General features: G+C 44.2%; 1 protein-coding gene across 1 annotated transcript in view; it reads left to right on the top strand.

Moving 5' to 3' along the window:
• Positions 1-18518, top strand: part of LOC150000212 (tumor necrosis factor receptor superfamily member 10A-like) — a 46196-nt gene extending 27678 nt beyond the window's left edge. The window contains exons 2-9 of the mRNA XM_090290216.1: positions 3409-3508; positions 4707-4820; positions 5736-5847; positions 6848-7119; positions 7739-7770; positions 8198-8380; positions 15359-15431; positions 16555-18518. Of these exons, the coding sequence (XP_090146342.1) occupies positions 3409-3508; positions 4707-4820; positions 5736-5847; positions 6848-7119; positions 7739-7770; positions 8198-8380; positions 15359-15431; positions 16555-16865 (1197 nt within the window). The 3' untranslated portion in view covers positions 16866-18518. The remainder of the gene's footprint in view (positions 1-3408; positions 3509-4706; positions 4821-5735; positions 5848-6847; positions 7120-7738; positions 7771-8197; positions 8381-15358; positions 15432-16554) is intronic.
• Positions 18519-20410: the final 1892 nt, after the last annotated feature.

Raw genomic sequence — 20410 nt, 5'->3', positions numbered from 1 at the left:
AGTTGCAAAAACTATCCAAAAACTTTCCTGAGCTACCTGAAAACCACATGCTAACATGACGAAGAGCATTCCTAAACACTTCAGTGCGTCCTATCCTCAAAGAGGAACTCTCCCCATAACACAATACAACCTTCAAATTAACATCAATAATTTACTGCTCAATTCTCATTCCATTCCAATTTCTTTAATTCTTCTTATGCCATTTATAGCTCAGAAATTGTGGTGCAGATCACTACATTGTCACTTTTCTACAACTTTGGTATTTAGTGGAACATTGACAGGTTTCCTTAGGGACAGTTTGTAGGGCACCTTTACATTTCCTTTATTTGTCATAAAATACACAGCACATAAAATTAACCATCTTAAATATTTTTTATCACATGGTTAAGTAGTGTTAACTACATTCACATTGTTGTGCAACCAATCTTGAGAATACTTCATTTTGCAACCTGAAACTCTATATCCATGAAACAAGGACTTTCAGTTCCCTTCTTTCAAGCAAGCCCCTGGCAACGACCATTCTATTTCCTGTCTCTGTTAATTTGAATACTCCAGGAACCTCACCTAAGTGGAATCATACAGTATTTGTCTTTTGGGGGATTGGCTTATTTCATTCAGCCAATTGAGCTTCATCCATGTTGTAGCATGGGTCAGAATTTCCTTCCTTTTTAAGGCTAAATAATATTCTGTTGTATGAGTATAGCATATTTTGTTTATCTATTTATCCATCAATGGATGCTTCAGTCATTTTCACCTTTTGGCTATTGTGAATAATGCTACTATGAATATGGGTGTGCAAAGGTCTCTTTGAGTCTATGCATTCAATTCTTGTGTTTATATACCCGGAAGTGGAATTGCTGGATCATATGGTCATCCTATTTTTAATTTTTTGAGAAACAGCCCTACCATTTTCCACAGCAGCTGTATCCTTTTACATTCCCATCAACAGTGCACAAGTCTTCTAATTTCTGTCCACATCCTTGCCAACACTTTCTTTCTTTCTTTTTTCTTCTTTTTTGTAGTAGCCACCCTAATAAGTGGGAAGTACTATTTCATTGTTGTTTTTTTAAATGCTTTATTGATTATGCTGTTACAGTTGTCCCAATTTCTTTTCCCTTTGTTCCTCTCCACCCAGTGACATCCCTCCCTCCAGTCGTCCCCCCCCCTTAGTCCATGCCCATTGGTTGTGCATATAGTTCTTCTCAACATCTTCCTGTCTACTTCACTTCCTCCTACTATGCTTCCTAATTCCTGTACCATCTCCCTCCCTTTCCCCCCTTCCCCCTCCCTGCTGACCTCCCCCTGTAATGTTCCCCATACCTATAATTCGTTTTCCGCTCTCGTTGCCTACTTAGTTTGCCTTTGTTTCAGTTCCCTAGCTTCTGTTGTTGGTTGTTGTGATACAGTTTTCATTTTAATGTTCATAGTTTTGATCCTCTTTCTCCTAAACAAGTCCCTTTAATATTTCATATACAGTGGTTTGGGTCTGAAGAACTCCTTCGGTTTTACTTTGTCCTGGAAGCATTTTCTCCGCCCTTCTATTCTGAATGACAGCTTCGCTGGATAGAGTAGTCGTGGTTGTAGGTTTTTGCCTTTCATTACTTTGAATATTTCTTGCCAGTCCCTTCTTGCCTGCAGAGTTTCTTTTGAGAGATCAGCTGATAGTCTTATTGGGACCCCTTTGTATGCAATTCTCTTCTTCTCTCTTGCTGCTTTTAAGAGTCTCTCCCTATCCTTAATTTTGGACATTTTGATTATAATGTGTCTCGGTGTGGTTCTCCCTGGGTTCAGTTTTTTTGGAACTTTCTGTGCTTCCTGGACCTGTAAGTCTATTTCCTTCCCCAAGTTAGGGAAGTTCTGCTTCATTATTTTTTCACATAATTTTTCAATTTCTAGCTCTTCTTCTTCACCCTCTGGCAACCCTATGATTCGGATGTTGGCCTGCTTATAGCTGTCCGATAAGTTTCTGAGCCTCTCCTCATTTTCCTCAGTTCTTGTTTTCTCTTTCATTGTGGTTTTAATTACATTGCAGGTCATTGTAGATGCTGTTATTCGTTTCCAATGTATTATCATTGAGATCAAAGAATATACATGATATAATTTTATTTCTTTTAAGTTTTTTTGGACTCGCAAAGTACCGTGTTCACCAGAAGAGGATGTATCTGCTGTAGATATTGCACATCTGTTCTATGAATGTCCATTAGGTCAAGGTGCTTGATAGTATTCAAATCTGTTATGACTTTACTGTTTTCATCAGATCATTTCATTAGTTGCTGAGAGAAGGGTGTTACAAATTCATTTTAATTCAATATTTGCTTCATGTGTTCTGAAGCTTTATTCTTGGGCACATATACATTTATAATTATTATGACTGATGAATTAACCCTTTTAACACAACAAAAGGTCCCTCTTTATCTGTGGTAATACTGTTTGTCTTGCCCTGGCTGGTTTGGCTCAGTGGATTGAGCGTCGGCCTGCGAGCTAAGTGTCGCTGGTTCGATCTTCCAGTCAGGGCACATCAGAGAAGGAAAACTCTGACTCCAAAAAACCTCCGCTGCCTTGCGGCATACCTCTTCAGGGGAAAGGCTAAGGGAGTAAACCCCAACAGAAAATCCGGAGCCGGAGTCCCTAAGGCGGTTTGACGTTGTAGTCAACACCGGCAACTCCTGCGGCGCACCTGAGGCCAAGCTGTATTGACTCCGTCTTTCCCTTGGACCCTTCAGCTGCGAAGAGAGGGGGTGTCTGCTGCATGGGCAACAGCAGACCCTCCATATCACCCTGCCCAGGCTCTGTAGCTTCATCGAGGCTCTGTGGCTTCAGCTTCACTGGAGAGTGCAGATAGACTCTTAAGAAGCTACACCATCGTCTCTCGAGATGGATGGCTGCCGACGACGACTATTTGTCTTAATCAGCTTCATCTGATATTAAGATAGCTACAGCAGTTTTCTTAGGCTTGCTATTTGTATTGTATATCTTTTTTCTATTTCTTTGTTTTTAATATATCTGTGTCTTACTTTTAAATGGCACCTCTAATAGACAGTATGTAATTGGGTCTTGTTCTTCTTCATCCATACTAACCATTTCTGCCATAGAATAATTTAGGGGATTTACTGGTATGATTGAAACGGCTCTTAATCATTAATTATGATTAATTTTGTTTGCACACGTGGAATGAATATATTTTTTTTTAGTATAAGAGAGAATACCAGCAACGTTTTCAAGCATAAGTGACTTGCTAGTCCCTAAGGCTAAGGGACCAACATGAAACAGAAGAAGGAGAGTGTAGAGCTGGAAGAAAGGCCCAGTTCTTTTTGTTTTTGGCAGCTGGGGTGAAGAGAGTGTGAGAGGGATCCTGGGAGGGAGGAGTGTCAGGAAGCTGCTAATGCTGTCCCTACTTTGTCCCCACAGGGCTCAGCTGCCTTTCCCATGACTGCAGGGCCGGATGGAGTGCGCCAGCACCTAGTTGCCCCACAGGGATGGAATGCTGGCCTTGCAAAGTGTCTCCCAGGTACATTCAAAAACTGACCTCCAACCCTTACCCTGCTTGTCTCCAGGTGCTCCCAGCCCTCTGATTTTCGAAGTTTCTAGTTCTTTATCCACGGATATTTATTAGATGCCTTCTGTGTGCCAGGCACAGTGCTAGGGGAAGCTGCGAGGCCCCACCCTCCTGGAGCTCTCCTTCTGAGATGGTATGCAGACAGACAATGTGACAGACGAGGTAGGAGCTGTGAGGATAACTGAATGATGGATGGGACAGAGACTGGGCTGGTGAGGCGTCCTGGGGAGGTGACTGAATGCAGAGAGCCAGGTAGAGGGCTCTGAGAGGGTCCCCAGGGGCGGCGGCCCCAGGTGGCAGGGTTGAGCTAGTTCGAGCAAAGCGAGGGGCAGCTGGAGTGAGTGTGGGGTTGATGCGGTCACAGGGTGGTGGGAACAGCTCACACACCCTAGGTGCTCTGGAGGGAACAGAGGTTTCACTTTGTGAGTGAGGTATTCAAGAAAGAAAAATATCTCAATGTTTTATATTGATTACATGTTGAAATCATGCTATGTGGGATATTTTAGGTTAGAAAATACATAGTTAAAATTAATTTGTACCTTTTCTTTTTATTCTTTTTTTTTTAAGCTTGTGGGAGTACTGAAGGTAGGCTGTCACGGGGCTTGTCAACCTGGGAGGCACAATTTCCCATGTTAATTTCTTAAAAATATATATAGACATTTAAAAATTTATTTATTTATTTGTTTGTTTATTTTTAGAGAGAGGGGAAAGGAGAAAGAGAGGGAGAGAAACATCAATGTGCGAGAGAAACATCGATGTGCAAGAGAAATAATCGGTTGCCTCTTATGCGCCCCCAACCAGGAACCTGGCCTGCAAACCAGGCAGGTGCCCTGACCAGGAATCAAACCAGTGACCTTTAGGTTCACAGGCTGGCGGCACTCGATCCACTGAGCCACACTAGCCAGGGCTCTTTTTACTCTTTTAAAGTGGCAACTGTTAATCTGACTTGCATGTGTGGCTTATAATATTCTGTTGGCAATGCCAGTCTAAGGTATGTGGTAGATGCAGAATGGAGGAAAAGACTAAGGCCAGGTAGCATGGATTTCCCTGTTTAGATCCACTGATGGCTGAAAAAGGCCTCCCTTCACCGCCACTGCCAGCCCCTGGAAGTCCTGTGGGATTCACTGACCAGCTTTCTCTCCGTTGCCAGGATTCTATCTGTCAGAACTCAGTGGAGATTGTACAGCATGCACCGATGGAAAAGATTTTACCAATCATTCGAATACCCTCTCTTCTTGCCAGCTCTGTTCTAAATGCTTTCCAGGTAGAGAACATGTGGACCCCTTGCCTACAGTGAAGGTGCTGGGCAATGAGATGAGAATTGTATTGAACGGGGAGCAGAAACCTGATTTCCAGCCCCTTTTTTTTAATCCTTACCCAAGAGCATGCTTACTGATTTTAGAGAGAGGAGAAGGGAAAGGGAGACAGGGGAGAGAAACATCAATGTGAGAGAGAAGCATAGATCAGTTGTTTCTGACCGGGAATTGAATCCACAGCCTTTTGGTTTACAGGATGATGCTCCAACCCACTGAGCCACACTGGCCAGGGCTTCATCATACATTTTTTTATGATATGACTTAGGTCAACACCATAAAATGTAAACAGGAATTATTTTTATAATGCACGCCATACAGTAAGGAAATCTTTTAAACTGTAAGATGAAAATTGTGGGACAATAATCTGTCCCTTGATGGGGGGACTCTATAGGTACAGCATAGAAGCTGTGGCCGAGTGGAAAAGCACTGTTTTGGAGCTGGGGCTTGGGCCTTGTCCTGGGTTAGACTCCTCTTAGCCTGTGCGCCGTGCTCCTGGCTGGTGCTCTACCTCCCTCAGCTTCTTGGCCTAAGCCCCCCACCCCCTACAGAATTAGGTTTACAGAAGTCACCCAAGAGTTTATCTCCATCCATGGCATCTCAGATTATACCACACCCTTCTTAGTCATCCTGTAAACTGAGATTTTTCCTCCCAACCCTGATGGAATAAATAACAAGTTGTAGTCTTTTTTACACACCTCTGGCTATTGGGGACAGGTGAACGGTGGTTGTCCTTTCTGTGCCTCGCACGTATTGCTGCAGAAACAGAGTGAAGCTAAGTGGGAGGGGGTCTGGTCTGGGTGGTGAAAAAGGGTGAGTGACACATGAGGGAAATATATCCCCATAACGTTCTCCTCTGTCTTCAGATAAAGAAGAAATAGCTTCTTGCACCAGGACCAGGGACACACAGTGTCGGTGCAAACCTGGCACCTTCCAGGATGAGGATTCTCCAGAGTTCTGCCAAAAGTGCAACCCCAAGTAAGACACAAGAGCCATGAGGCTCCCCACCACAGGAGACCCAGTGTCCAGTACCCCTTTCTCTACCCTACTTCCATGCAGCCTGGTCACCCTCCCAGGGCTTCCCTGGGGCTGTGGGGTCCTCTGAGCCTGCAGCGGCCCTTTCTTGTCCGTCTGCGTCTTCACGCTGCCCCACAGCATCCTCTTCCCATACCTCCTGAGCATGGTGGCCCTTTGGCCAGGCCGCCCTTCCCATTGGGCACAGGAGGACACTACTTAGGGCCCATGATCCTGTCAGTGGCCCATGCAAAGTCTTATTTTCTTTTGATATCAGAAGGGAATAACTGAGTAGAATACAGCCATGCTTATAATCAGCTTTATAACAATTCAATCATAAAATGTTCTTTTTAATATTTTTTTTGTGCAGGCATGGGCCCATGAACACATAAGTTCCCATAGCAAAGTCATAATGAGACCAAGCCTGTAGCTTCCCCAAAACCTGGAGCCAGCTCAGCCTGCCTTCCCCAGGGCCGTTCCCTCAAACGGACTGTCTTTTCCCTGTTATTAGGGGCCAATGGCCATTTGCTCTTCTCTGACTTCCAGTGTGGCTGTGATTGGTAGTTATAGTCAACAGGTGGAGGACAAGCAACTCCTTGTATTAAAGGTTGCCTAGAGGATGAGGCTCAGCATGTGCCCAAAGGGTTTCAGATCCTTGACCTGAAGTGAGGTACCCCCTTGCTCGGGCTCCCCCTGCAGCCTGGGGAACTCAATGCAGGCTCTACAGAGAAGGCCCGGCTCTGGAAGGTGCTGCTCTGACCACTCGGCAGGAGCCCTAGGGGCTGAAGGCCATGCTCAGCTCCTTCCCAAACCCAGCCAGGGGGTAAGGGGACCCTTCGTGCATACAGCAGAAAGAAGCTTCTTCTTTCTCCACTCTTCGGTCTGGGGACACTGGCTGGGAGGTTGCTTCCTCTTCCTCTTACCTCACAGAACCCCTTCACGTCCTCCCTGTGTCTGAACCTAGGTGCCCTGATGGCAAGGTCGAGGCCAGGTCCTGTACCCCCTGGAACGACCGTGAGTGTGTGGACGAAGAATCAGGTACCCAGGCCAGCGGGAAGGCCCTGGTTCCTGCACTGACCACCAGCCTGGAGCCACCTGTCACTCCCTCTCCCTCCTCAGGCCATTCACCGCTGGAGAAAATAATTGCTCTCGGGGTTGGGATCGGGGTTTTCCTGCTGCTGCTGGTGCTGGTGCTGGCATACATGGCGCGGCGTCACCGGAGTCCTACCCTTCGAGGTGAGGTTGGCAGCAGTGTGGGCAGGCCTGGTGCTCTCTGCTGCCTCCCTCACATCCTACTTCACTTCTTCAGACAGGAGGGCCCTACCCTCCGCCCCCCGCATTGCCCAGGTCTCTCTGGCCCAGCTCTGCTCATGTTCCCTGGGACCCCCGCCATTTCCCACTTCACCTGCACCTCTGGAGGGCCAGGATTGTGTCAGTCCCCCTCCCTCGCTCTTGAGGCTGATGGGTACCTCCTCTCTTGGCCAAGTCTGAGAGGCAGGCCAGGGCTTCAGGCCTTCAGGGCCCTTAGCCAAGGCAGAGAGGTGATCAGGGCCGCATTGGTTGACAAGAGTCAGAGGAGAGGGCCAGGGGTTTATTACAGCTTTGGTCAGAGCAGAGCACAACCAAGATTTGATATGTGTTTTTTGGTGTTTATTTGTTTTTTACTTCTTTCCCTCTTTTCTTCCTCTCCCTGAGGGTGTCCCAGAGTTGGATTGCCCTTCCCTGTCACCAGACCCAAGGCACCTTGTTCAGTATCTATGCCCCCAGCCCGTACCCTGCCCCCTGTGCTGTTCCTAGGGGGAGACCCTGCAGAGAGGGCCGTCCCCACCGCTAATGCCATGCCCTTCTCCTCTAGGTTGTGGAGTGTCTACCAACTGCATGGACAGAGTGAGTTGGGTTCCTCAGGACCTGGTGGCATCAGGCCCTCAGGAACTGCTTCCTGCCCAAAATAAGGCCCTGGGTGGACATGGTCCCCACTTGTCTTGTGCTCCTGTCCCTGGCTCTCTAAAGTGGTCTGGGGGCCTGGGCCGACTCAGAGGACAGCTGGCCCCTTGGGAGCAACCCAGGGGCCGGGGAGCCCCATCCCTCCTGCTGCTTGTGATGCCCACACCCACAGCCCTGCACTCTGGGGTGTGGCAGTATGAGGCAGGTGTGCTGAAGTCCCTTAGCCCAGTACCAGGGTCCCGGTGCCAACAGCTGAGTCCTGGTGGTGCTGAGTTTTGGGAGGGAGTGGGGCAGCAGAACCTCCTGTGTCCCCTGAGACCCTTTAGGGAGCCTGGGGTGCACTCCTGAGCCAGTTCTTTGCCTTCCCCAGGTCTTTTCTTGGTACTCATGTGCCCCAGGAGGGCCTGGGACTCTGGACAATGCCCGCAATACGATCCTGAGTGGCAGAGACTCGCCCTCTACGCCAGCTTCTGAGCAGGGACTGGAATACCAGAAACATGCAGAGCTGGCAGGTGGCATGGTAGAGTCCTCAAGAGAAACAGAGTGTCTGCTGGTAAGTCGAGATGGCCTTTCTGCTCACCCAGGACTGTGTTAGAAACAGAAAAAAGTCGACGCTGGTCAGGTCTGCTGTCCCCTGGGGAAGGGGTGATGGAGGGGAGGTCAGGACCTGAGGACAAGGAGCAGGAAGCCCACTGCCCTGATGTGTGGCCTGTCTGCTCCGTGGAAGGCCTGGATCTTCTCATCTGTCCATTCAGCACTACACCCCGAATCAGAAACAGGCAGGCACAGAACAGGCACTCTCATCTGTGTAGGATAATTGAATGAGGGCTGCAAATAGTCCACTGTGTAGTTGTAAAATAATTTAGTAAGACATTCCTTATGGCAATAGGAATACCAGATTTATTACAAAATTATTATTACATTGAACTTGCGTGAAAATAAGTTTTAGTCTAGATATCTAATCGTATTTGGGTGGTGGCTTTTAGAAGTACAATTTCTGGATAAAAGTATAGAAGTGTTTTGTTTTGTTTTTAATGTATTTTATTGATTATATTGTTACAATAGTTCCAATTTTCTCCCCTTTACTCCCCTCCACCCAGCATCTCCCTCCTCCAGCAATCCCCCCCCCCAAGTCCATACCCATGGTTCGTGAAAAATAACTATCCCTCCCTCTCAGATATTAAGACCCTTTGTAATCTTGTAAACGACAATGGGCGAAGGTCTCAAGCTCCTCTAGCTGCTTCAAGCTGGACATGGTCGTCGTCCTACCTTCCCTTGGGTCCAGAAAACCCTAATAATAGTGGGGGTGTGGAGGGGAGGGTGGCCTTCCCACATGGGGAAGGATCGTGCAGACTCCAGGTCAGTTGGCTGTCTCCGGACAACGGCGTGCTTGGTTTAACAGGCTGGCTTCCTTGTTGTGTTCTGGGGACAACAGATTTGGCGAAAAGGGTTAAAAGACATCATTCAATCCATAACTACTAGATGACAAAAGGCAGGGATTAATTTTTCAAAGTTCCACATTAGGAGAAAGAAAGAAAAAAAAAAAAAGAAAAGAAAAAAAGGGCTTCTTTGGAGGAAGGTGTGCTAGGCACATCTCACCTGTCCAAAACCCTTTTGCCCATTATACTTAGTTTGGGCTGAGGGAAATAGTTTAGGTTTCCCTTGTTTTGTTTTTCAAATATATTTATTTACTTATTTAGAAAGAGGGTAAGGAAGGGAAAAAGAGGGAGAGAAACATCAATGTGCGAGAGAAACATCCATCAGTTGTCCCTTGCACGTCCCCAACCAGGGACCTGGCCCACAACCCAGGCATGTGCCCTGACTGGGAATCGAATCAGCAACCTTTTGGTTTGTGGAACAACTCCCAGTCCACTGAGCCATACAAGTCAGGGCTAGAAGTGGTTTTTAAACTTTATGGACACACATATGCACAGTTTTGGTTCATACCAGTTCATCAGTTTTAATATGACACTGAGGGTAAAATCTGTAGAAACATTTAATTTTCTGTTTCTCACAAGCTTAGAAAGTCATTCCCCTTAACTAAAGTGAAATCATCTAACTTGTTAGAGTTGTTTTATTTATGATGATTTTTACCATATAGCAATATTATCTAAATGAGATTAATTTTGTGACATAATCTTACACAAGGAGTCTCGGAAGTGTTCTGAGGCACCGTCTCTTTCCTCCAGCACCATTTTGCATCTGATTCTCAATTCTCTCTGCTTTTGGCTCCTCCTTAATCAAATGTGAAATGTTTTTGAAGACCTGGATCTCTTTCCATCTGGAGTCTTTTTCTGTTTCTTTCTTGCATCTATAGTATGTTCTTTGTAAATAAAGAGAAAGTATAAAAGGAGACTAACAAACCAAAAGGCCAATAATCCCTCAATCCTGATTAATCACTTCTCACATTTCTTTAAAGTAGTTCCCATCCACAGTGAGGAAAAGTGAATGGTACGGAAAGGTTCTCAGGGATGGTGGAACCTACTGCAGTTTTTCTCCATCCAGCCCCTCACTCTTTTCACTTCAGAAAACTAGGAGGCACTTATTTGTGATTCTTTGCTGGAACCTCTGTGCATATGCCATCTATGTACAATACTGTACCAAAGGAAATGTTTTAATATCTGAGAGTGCACAGACTTCTTCCTCACCTTGCCAAAACTTATTATTTCTACCCAGATAAACTTGAGAACTATTTTATATGATATTATCTACTCCCCAAAAAGTCATTGGAACTTTAAAAAAAATATTACCTTACATTAATTCAGGAAGAACTGAGGTCTTACAATAATCAATATTTTTCTTATCAAAGAAGATAGCATTTCAGGTCAGGTGTTTTATTATGACTCAATGAAGATTTGTGTCTTCAGGAAAATGATTCCTGTTTCTGGTCAAAGTTGTTTCTTTGTCTTTTATGTGTTGTTGTTATCGTCACTAGTTGGATCGTGTTGCAATTCCATTTTCTAACTTATTGTTTCTACTATGTTTATTAGCAATCACCGAGATAATACATTTAAGTATTGTAGTTTAAACCTTAGGATTTTTTTAAAAGTATATTTTATTGATTATGTTGTTACAGTAGTTCCAAGTTTTTTCCTCTTTGCTCCCCTCTGCCCAGTACCCACCTTCCCTCCAGCAATCCCACCCCCTTCAGTTCATGTCCATGGGTTGTGCATATAAGTTCTTTGGCTTCACCCTTTCCTATATTACTCTTAACTTCCCCCTGTCTATTTTGTACCAACCAATTATGCTTCTTAATCTTTGCACCATTTCCCCATTTTTCCCCCTCCCCCCTCCAAGCTGATAACCCTCCAAATGATCCCCACATCTGTAATTCTGTTCCTATTCTGGTTTGCTTAGTTGGATTTTGTTTTTATTTTTTTAGATTCAGTTGTTGATAGTTGTGAATTTGTTGTCATTTTAGTGTTCATAGTTTTGATATTTTTCTTAAGTAAGTCCCTTTGACATTTCATATAATAATGGCTTGGTGACGATGAACTCCTTTAGCTTTACCTTGTCTGGGAAGCACTTCATCTGCTCTTCCATTCCAAATGATAGCTTTGCTGGATAGAATAGTCTTGGTTGTAGGTTGCTTTTCCTCACATTGAATACTGTTTGCCAGTCCCTTCTTGCCTACGAAGTGTCTTCTGAGAAATCAGTTGGTAGTCCTATAGGCACCCCTCTATAGGCAACTCTCTGCCTCTCTCTTGCTGTCCCCCGGGATCTGTCTTTATCTTTCACATTTGGCATCTCAATCATGATGCATCCTGGTGTGGTCCCCTCTGTGTCCAGCTTGCCCAGGACCCTCCGTGTTTCCCAGACCTGTATGTCCATTTCCTTTGCAAAATTTGGGAAGCTTTCCTCATATTTTTCAATTCTTGCTTCCTCATTCTGCGCTGGTTGACTGTTTTTTTCTTCCTTATGTTCGAAATCATTGATTTGAACCCTGATTTCCTTCCCTTCACTGTTGGTTTTGTGTAGATTTTCCGTCGTTTCACTTAGCATAGCCTTCAGTTCTTCTCTTATGCGTTTGCTGTACTCAAGCATATCTGTCCAGCCTGTGAGCATCTTTTTTTAAAAATATGTTTTATTGATTTTGCTGTTACAGTTGTCCCAATTTCTTTTTCCTCTGCTCCACTCCACCCAGTGACCCCCCTCCCTCCAGTTTCCTGCCCCCCTTAGTCCATGCCCATTGGTTGTGCATATAGCTCTTCTCAACATCTTCTTGTCTACTCCACTCCCTCCTACTATGCTTCTTAATTCCTGCATCATCTCCCTCCCCTCTCCGCACTGACCTCCCCCTATATGTTCCCCATACCTATAATTCTTTTTCCACTCTCGTTGCCTACTTAGTTTGCCTTTGTTTTGATTTCCTAGCTTCTGTTGTTGGTTGTTGTGATACAGTTTTCATTTTAATGTTCATAGTTTTAATCCTCCTTCTTCTAAACAAGTCCCTTTAACATCTCATATAATAGTAGTTTGGGTCTAATGAACTCCTTCAGTTTTACTCTGTCCTGGAAGCACTTTTTCTGCCCTTCTATTCTGAATGACAGCTTCGCTGGATAGCGTAATCGTGGCTGTAGGTTTTTGATTTTCATTACTTTGAATATTTCTTGCTAGTCCTTTCTTGCCTGCAGAGTCTCCTTTGAGAAATCAGCTGATAGTCTAATTGGGACCCCTTTGTACATAATTCCCTTCTTCTCTCTTGCTGCTTTTAAGATTTTCTCTTTTAATTTTTCACATTTTTATTATAATGTGTCCTGGTGTGGTTCTCCTTGGGTCCAGTTTATTTGGAACTCTGTGCTTCCTGGACCTGTAAGTCTATTTCCTTCCCCAAGTTAGGAAAGTTCTGCTTCATTATTTTTTCACATAATTTTTCAATTTCTAGTTCTTCTTCACCTTCTGGCAACACTATAATTCGGATGTTCACTTTCTTATAGTTATCCCAGAGGTTTCTGAGTTTCACCTAATTTTCCTCACTTTTTGTTTCCTCTTTCTGCACTGGTTGACTGTTTGTTCCTTCCCTATGTTCTGATTTGTTGATTTGATCCCTGGTTTTTCTTCCCTTATCACTTGTTTCGTATGTGTTTTTGTTCATTTCAGCAGGACTAGCCTTCATTCCTTCCTCATCTTGATTAAGTCCCACTGTTATTTCTTTAAGCTCTCTTATAACTATTACTCTGAACTGAGCCTCAGAAAGGTTATCTATCTGTTCGTCCGTTAATTTATGTATATGCTTTCTGGTCAGCTGTGTGATTGGGATCTCTAACATTATTCCTGCCATCCTGGCAGTTTTTGTTTCTGGGCGGGGCTGTCACACCTCCTACGCTATTTGGGGCAGAGCCCTGTGCACTCATCACAACAGGTCGACCCTTCTCACCACACTGTGGCGCTTTGTGTGGGGGCGGGGGTCCAAGATGAACTCCTGCTGTTCTCTCTCCGTTGAGAGACCGAGAGCCTCCTCCTCCGTCCCCACGCCCTCTGGGCCTCACATTCCGAGGCAACAGGGGTCTGCCTTCTCCGGTGTTGGAACCGCAAGCTGACAGTTTTGGTCTGCAGCAATGGGTGCTCCCAGGCACTTCTTGCCTCCCCTTAAATACGGGCGTCTGTGCTTACCACAGTCCTGCCGCACGTTGCTGCAGCTGCCGCCACCGCCAGCACAGCTTGACCTCTCCACCCCAGCTTTGTCCCTCCTACCCATCCGGATGAGCACCATTTGTTTATAATTTCATATGTTGGACTTCCATGTAGCTTTATTTTCCGGAACTTCCGGTTATTTTTGGTTTTGCGATAGTTGTAGTCCTTCTCAGTTGTGGAGGGAGACGGAGTGTTTCAATCTAGGCCTCCCTCTTGGCTGGAAGTCCCCTGTGAGCATCTTTATCACCAGTGTTTTGAATTCTGTGTCTGTTAGGTTGGCTATCTCCTCATCTGTTAGGCTGGCTATCTCCTCGCCGCTTAGTTCTCCCACTAGAACCTTGATCCGTTCCCCCTTTTGGGCCATACTTCTCTGTCTCCTCATTCTGACAGGCTCCTGTGTTTGTTTGCCTTTGCGTCCCTGTTACATTGTAAGGGGCAGAGCCTGAGGGATTCGTCAGTATAGGGTGACCTGTTTCACCACGTTGTGGCTCTTTATGTGGGGGAGGGGTCTGAGAGGGAACAATGCTGCCTGCCCAGCACTCGCCCTTTTTCCATGCACCTCTCCCACTTCTGCACCAGACTGGGGCCCCTCTAGCTGATGCCCTGGCCATCATTCCCAGAGTGGATGGGTCTGTGGATGTTCTAGGACCATGGGGGCCCTTTAAACAAGCAGACTCTGCTGAGACTGGCAGTCTCTGCCTCCACCCCAACTCCCACTGGTCTGCACAGTCAGAAGCAATGAGGCTTGATTTTTCTTAGTGTTGTGATCGTGAGCTGCGAGGTCCGGTGAGGAGCTGGGAATGCTCCCCAAGTGTCCCTCCTGACTTTTTAAAACGTGTGCGCTTTCTGCCAGCCTGCTGCTGCTGCCGTTGCTGCTGCTGCCGTTGCCGCCACCACACCGGGTCCTCTCCATCCCAGCTCCGCCCCTTCTACCTGTCTGGATGAGTATTTCTTCTTTATATCTTTGTTTGTTGGACTTCCATGAAGCTCAATTTTCTGGAACTTCTGGTTGTCTCTAGTTTTGAGGTAGTTGTATTCCTTCGTAGTTGTGGAGGGAGACACAGCATGTCTATCTACCCCTCCATCTTGGCCGGAAGTCAGGATTTTAAAAATATGTAATCATATCAAAAATAATGATAACTGTTTCTACCCCCTTCCACCAGCCCTGCCTCTGTTTTTGTTCGCATCTTGCTTTGTAGTCCAGAACTTACAATATCCAAAGGTGCTTAAAAAAGGCACATGTTCTGATCCTCATTTGATTTCACTGGGAAGGCTTTAATATTTCACCCAAAGAAATGGTGTTGACTCTTGTTCTCATATAGAAAAATCATGTTATTATGGATTCAGAATTCATGTTTAATTTTACAAAATTCCTTTTCAGTCTCCATGGAGACATTCTAATACTTTGATTTTCTTATTTAGATTATTGACACAGTACATTATTACTGATTGCAGCACCTTCAGATTCGTGGAAGACACCTTTCCTTAGATTTTGCAGAGTGCGCTCATATGCAGTCTTCATTTGAGTCCCGTGAATGCCTGGGAGGGAGTGACTGTCTCCTTGTGGGGTGGTGGGAATGGACTGGAAGGGGCAGGAGGGAGCCGAGCGGAGTGATGGGAACATCCCACATCTTGATTGGGTGGTGGTTATTCAGGTGTATGCAGTGGTCATGGCTGGAGCAGACACTCAGGAGTGAGCATCGCCCAAGGCAACGCGGGTCTCTGTGAGCACAGAGTCTGTGTGTGGGGCACAGCAAGGAGGTTCCTGCTCTCTGTCACTGGGGACCAAGAGGGGAGGTGGCTGCCCCAAGTCACATGGTTGGCTGGTTTTCATTTTCACTTCTGGAGTCCAGGAGTCCTGACTTGAACTAAGGGGGTTCTCCATGCCATTTTACAGAGACTAGAAGAAACTGAAGTGTCGCAGAGAAGGCAGATACTGGTTCCAGCAAACGGAGCGGACCCCATAGACAGTAAGTGTTTTCTTGGGGACAGTGGAGCAGTGTCCTAACTGCTGACCCCACAGCTGTTAGGGCAGTACAGAGCTGGGATGCTGGGCACAGGGGGCCTATGCTGTCATTGGACCATCAGGATCCTAAATCCTCTTCCATGTCTGCCCCCCACCCACTACATCCTATCTCATCCCATCCCATCAAAATGCTCTGCACCTCTCTGTTCCTCCACCCCCACCCCGTGTTGTTCAGGGCCAGGTTCACCACACGAGGGCACCTATGGGGCTGTGCTGTCCAGCAGGGCACCCGCTGGCTCAGGGAGACTACCGAGCCCTGACCTGGGTATGGATAAGCCAAGTGTGAAGAGCTGTAATTATAAGCTATAAATTAGACTTCATATGTTAGTACACAGAAGGAATATAAAATATCCCATAAATAATCTTTTTGTTTATTGATTGCATATAAATATTTTGTATGTAATGAGTTAGTACCAGATATTATTAAAATTAATATCACCTGTTCCTTTTTATTTCCTTCAGTTCAGCCTTTAGAAAAATGTGTCAGTACCCCTGGCTCCCTTGCATTGCTGTGGGGCTGTGGTGCACAGTGCCTCCCACATGGCTCCTTTCATCCTTGTGCAGCCCCGGGAGATGGGGGGTTTGCTCTGTCTTATGGGTTAAACTCTTGCCCAGTCTGTTTTTCCCAATTTTGGTTTGCCACAGTTTAGTAGGTGAGGCTGAGCTAGGTGTAAAGCCACAGATCTTCCCACCTCGAGGCCCTGGCTCTGTGCGCAGGTGCAGGTGCAGGTGCAGCTGCAGCAGCCCTGGGACCTTATTCCCAGTAAGTGCAGGTTCCCTCCCCTCAGGGCCTGTTGCTCCGCTGTCTGTCCCGGCTCTGTCTCCTACCACATACTGTGCGCTCTCTCCATGACATCCACCTCCCCTCCCAGGTGGGCTATCAGCCTTCCTTGAGGGCAGGACTCTGCTGACCTTGACACCTTAACATGCCACAGGCTTAGTGAGGCCTAGGCGGAAGCAGGTCAGGGACGCAGAGCAGCAGGGCACCGGCAGGGTGCGCTCCCGCCTAGGTCTGATCTTTCTGCAGATGTCCCGCCTCACCTATCTCTGTGGCTTTCCCCTGACAGGCCTGCAGAGTTGCTTCGATGACTTAACAGACATCGTGGCCTTAAATTCCTGGAACCGGCTCATGAGGTCGTTAGGCCTCTCAGACAATGAGATCCGTATGGTCAGAGCACAAGGCTTGGACCCACGGGAAACCGCCTATGAAATGCTGGTGGCGTGGGTCAAAAAAATGGGCAGGGTCGCCTCTATCAACTCCCTGCTGGATGCCTTGGAATCACTGGGGGACAGAAGTGCAAAGGAGAAGATTCAGAGCTACCTGGTGGCATCTGGAAAGTACGTGTATGAAGATGAGGCTGGTGCTGCTGTTCGCTGAGGGAAAAGAATCTCTTCAGGAGACCAGAGTGTTCCTACTTTACTTTTTCTCTCACAAAGGGAAGCAAAATCAGACACAGGCCTGGAAGGAGCAGGCTGTCTTTGACCATTACTTGAAGAAGTTGTATCAACCAGAAGCCTACAGGTCTCGAAATATTCCAAAAGTTCTTCATTGTGCATAACTTTTATGAAATGTTTGTTGTTTACTAAGGCTTAGTTACATGTTCATATGTATAAAAGTTGTTTTAGTTGTTTTCTTCTAACAGACTTGCACTTTTTACTTGTTATTTACTGTATTGTATATTCATCCATGCTGCTATGTGTCTATTTATTTATGTTTAACTGTGATACACATTTTTATTATTTTACAGGGTGGACCAGAAGTAGGTTTGCAGTTGTGATAAGGGAAACACAGAGTTTATTCTTGTATTATTATTTATTTATTATATCATTTTATTGTATTAAGCCCATACCAGCTCATGTGTGTCTACATTCTGTCTGACTCCATTCCACATAGGCAACCAATATTTTCTTTTTATTTTTGATTTAACCTTTATTGTATTTTTTTTCCATTACCATTTAGGTCCCTTATACCCTTCTCCCCCCAGCAATCACCACACTGTTGTCCATGTCTGTGAGTCCTTTTTCCTTTTTGCTCAGTCCCTTCATCCCCTCACTTCTCACCCCAATAGCTGTCATTCAGCTCTCCATCTATGAATCTGTCCCCATTTTCCTTGGTAGTTCAGTTTGTTCATTCAATTCCACATATGAGTGAAAACATATGGTATTTGTCTTTCTCTGACTGGCTTATTTCACTTAGCATAATGTATTTCAGGTTCATCCATACTGTTACAAAGGGTAAAATTTTCTTTTCTTTTCTTTTCTTTTTTTTTTTTTTTTTACAGCTGAGTAGAATTCCACTGTGTAAATGTCCCATAGTTGTTTTATTCACTCATCTACTGGTGGACAGACATCTGGGCTGCTTCCATATCTTGGCTATTGTAAATAACACCACAAGGAACATAAGGGTGTTATGTTCTTTCAAATTAGTGTTTTGGGTTCCTTCAGATATATTCCCAGAAGCAGGATTGCTGGATCAAAAGGCAGATCCATTTTTAATTTTTTGAGGTATCTACATACAGCTTTCCACAGTGGCTGCACTAGTCTGCATTCCCACCAACAGTGCAGAAGGGTTCCCCTTTCTCCACATCCTCACCAGCACTTGTTGTTTGTTGATATATTGATGATGGCCATTCTGACAGTTGTGAGGTGATATCTCATTGTGGTTTTAACTAGCATCTCTCTGATGATTAGTGACGTCGAGCATCTTTTCATATGTCGGTGGACCCTCTGTATGTTCTCTTTGGAAAAGTATCTATTCAGGTCCTTAGCCCATTCTTTAATTGGATTGTTTGTTTTTTGGTGTAAAGGTTTATAAGTTCTTTATAAGTTTTGCACACTAACCCCTTATCAGGTATATCAGCGAATATTTTCTCACATTCAGTGAGTTGGCTTTTTATTTTGTTAATGATTTCCTTTGCTGTGCAAAAACTTTTTAGTTTGATGTAGTCCCATTTGTTTATTTTTTTTTCTTTTGTTTCCCTTGCCTGGGGAGATATATTCAATAAAATATTGCTACGAGCAGTGTCCGAGATTTTGCTGCCTATGTTTTCTTCTATAATTTTTATGGTTTCAAGTCTAGCAGTTAAGTCCTTGATCCATTTTAAATTTATTCTTGTGTGTGATATAAGAAGGTAGTCTAGTTTCATTTTTCTGCATATATCTGTTGAATTTTCCCAACACCATTTATTGAATAAACTATCTTTAATCCATTGTATGTGCTTGCTTCCTCTGTCAAATATTAATTGATTATAAAGGTGTCGGTTTATTTCTGGGCTCTTCTGTTCCATTGATTTTATGCCAGTACCATGCTGTTTTGATTACTATAGCCTTAAAGTATAGTTTGATATTAGGTAGTGTGATTCCTCCAACTTCATTCTTCTTTCTTGGGACTGCTGTTGCTATGCAGGGTCTTTTGTGAATCCATACAAATTTTTGAAATATTTGTTCTAGTTCTGTGAAATACATCATTGGAATCTTGATAGGAATTGCGTTGAATCTGTTGATTGCTTTGGGTAGTATAGACATTTTAATGATGTTAATTCATCCTATCCATGAACACCGTATGTACTTCCACTTATTTGTATCTTCTTCTATCTCTTTCTTCAGTGTCTTAAATTTTTCCGCGTACAGGTTTTTTACATCCTTGATTAGGTTTATTCCTAGGTATTTTATTCTTTTTGTAGCAATAGTGAATGGGATTGTTTTCTTAGTTTATCTTTTTGGTAGTTTATTGGCATATAAAAATGCAACTGATTTCTGAATATTAATTTTGTAACCTGCTACTTTGCTGAATTCATTTATCAGTTCTGGTAGTTTCTGGGTGGAATTTTGAGCTTCTCTATATACTGTATCATGTCATGTCAAATAATGACAGTTTTATTTATTAATTTCTAGTTTGGATGCCTTTTACTTCTTCTTCTTGTCTAATTGCTCTAAGACTTCCAGTACTGTGTTGAATAAGAGTGGTGAAAGCGGACATCCCTGTCTTGTTCCTGATCATAAGGGGAATGCTTGTAGTTTTTGCCTGTTGAGTATGATGCTGGCAGTGGGTTTGTCATATATCGCCTTATTATGTTTAGGTATATTCCCTCTAATCCCACTTTGATGAGAGTTTTTATCATATGTGAGTGCTGGGTTTTATCATTTGTTTTTTCTGCATATATTGATATGATTATGTGGTTTTTATCCTTCATTTTCTTTATGTGGTGAATGACATGTATTGATCTGTGAATGTTGTATCAACCTTGCACTCCTGGAATAAATCCTACTTGATCATGGTGTACGATCTTTTTGATGTATTGCTGTATTCAGTTTGCTAATATTTTGTTGAGGATTTTAACATCTAGGTTCATCAGGGATATTGGCCTATAATTTTCTTTCTTTGTAGTGTTTTTATGTGGTTTTGGAATTAGTCTAATGCTGGCCTCATAAAAGAGTTTGGGAGCCTTCCCTCCTTTTGAATGTTATGAAATAGTTTGAGAAGAAGAGGTGCTAGTCCTTCTCAGAATGTTTGGTAAAATTGACCTGTAAAGCCATCTGGTCCAGAACTTTTAATTGTTAGGATATTTTTGATTACTGCTTCAATTACACTAAGTGTAATCTGTCTATTCACATTCTCTCATTCTCCCTGATTCAGTTTTGGAAGGTTGTATGTTTCTAGGAATTTATCCATTTCATCCAGGTTGTTCTGTTTGTTGGCATATAGTTGTTCATAATATTTTCTTAACAGTCCTTTGCATTTCTTTGGTGTCAGTTGTTATTTCCCCTCTTTCATTTCTGATTTTATTTATTTGGGTCCTCTCTCTTTTTTTTCTTGATGAGTCTGGTTAAATGTTTGTTAGTCTTGTTTATCTTTTCAAAGGACCAGCTCTTGGATTCATTGATGTTTTATGTCATTTTTTCAGACTCTCTTTTGTTTATTTC

The sequence above is a fragment of the Furipterus horrens genome, unplaced genomic scaffold (genome assembly GCF_987537825.1).
Source record: "Furipterus horrens unplaced genomic scaffold, mFurHor1.1.pri manual_scaffold_10, whole genome shotgun sequence".
NCBI classification, from domain to species: Eukaryota; Metazoa; Chordata; class Mammalia; order Chiroptera; family Furipteridae; genus Furipterus; species Furipterus horrens.
This window is presented reverse-complemented; position numbering and strand designations above follow the sequence as displayed.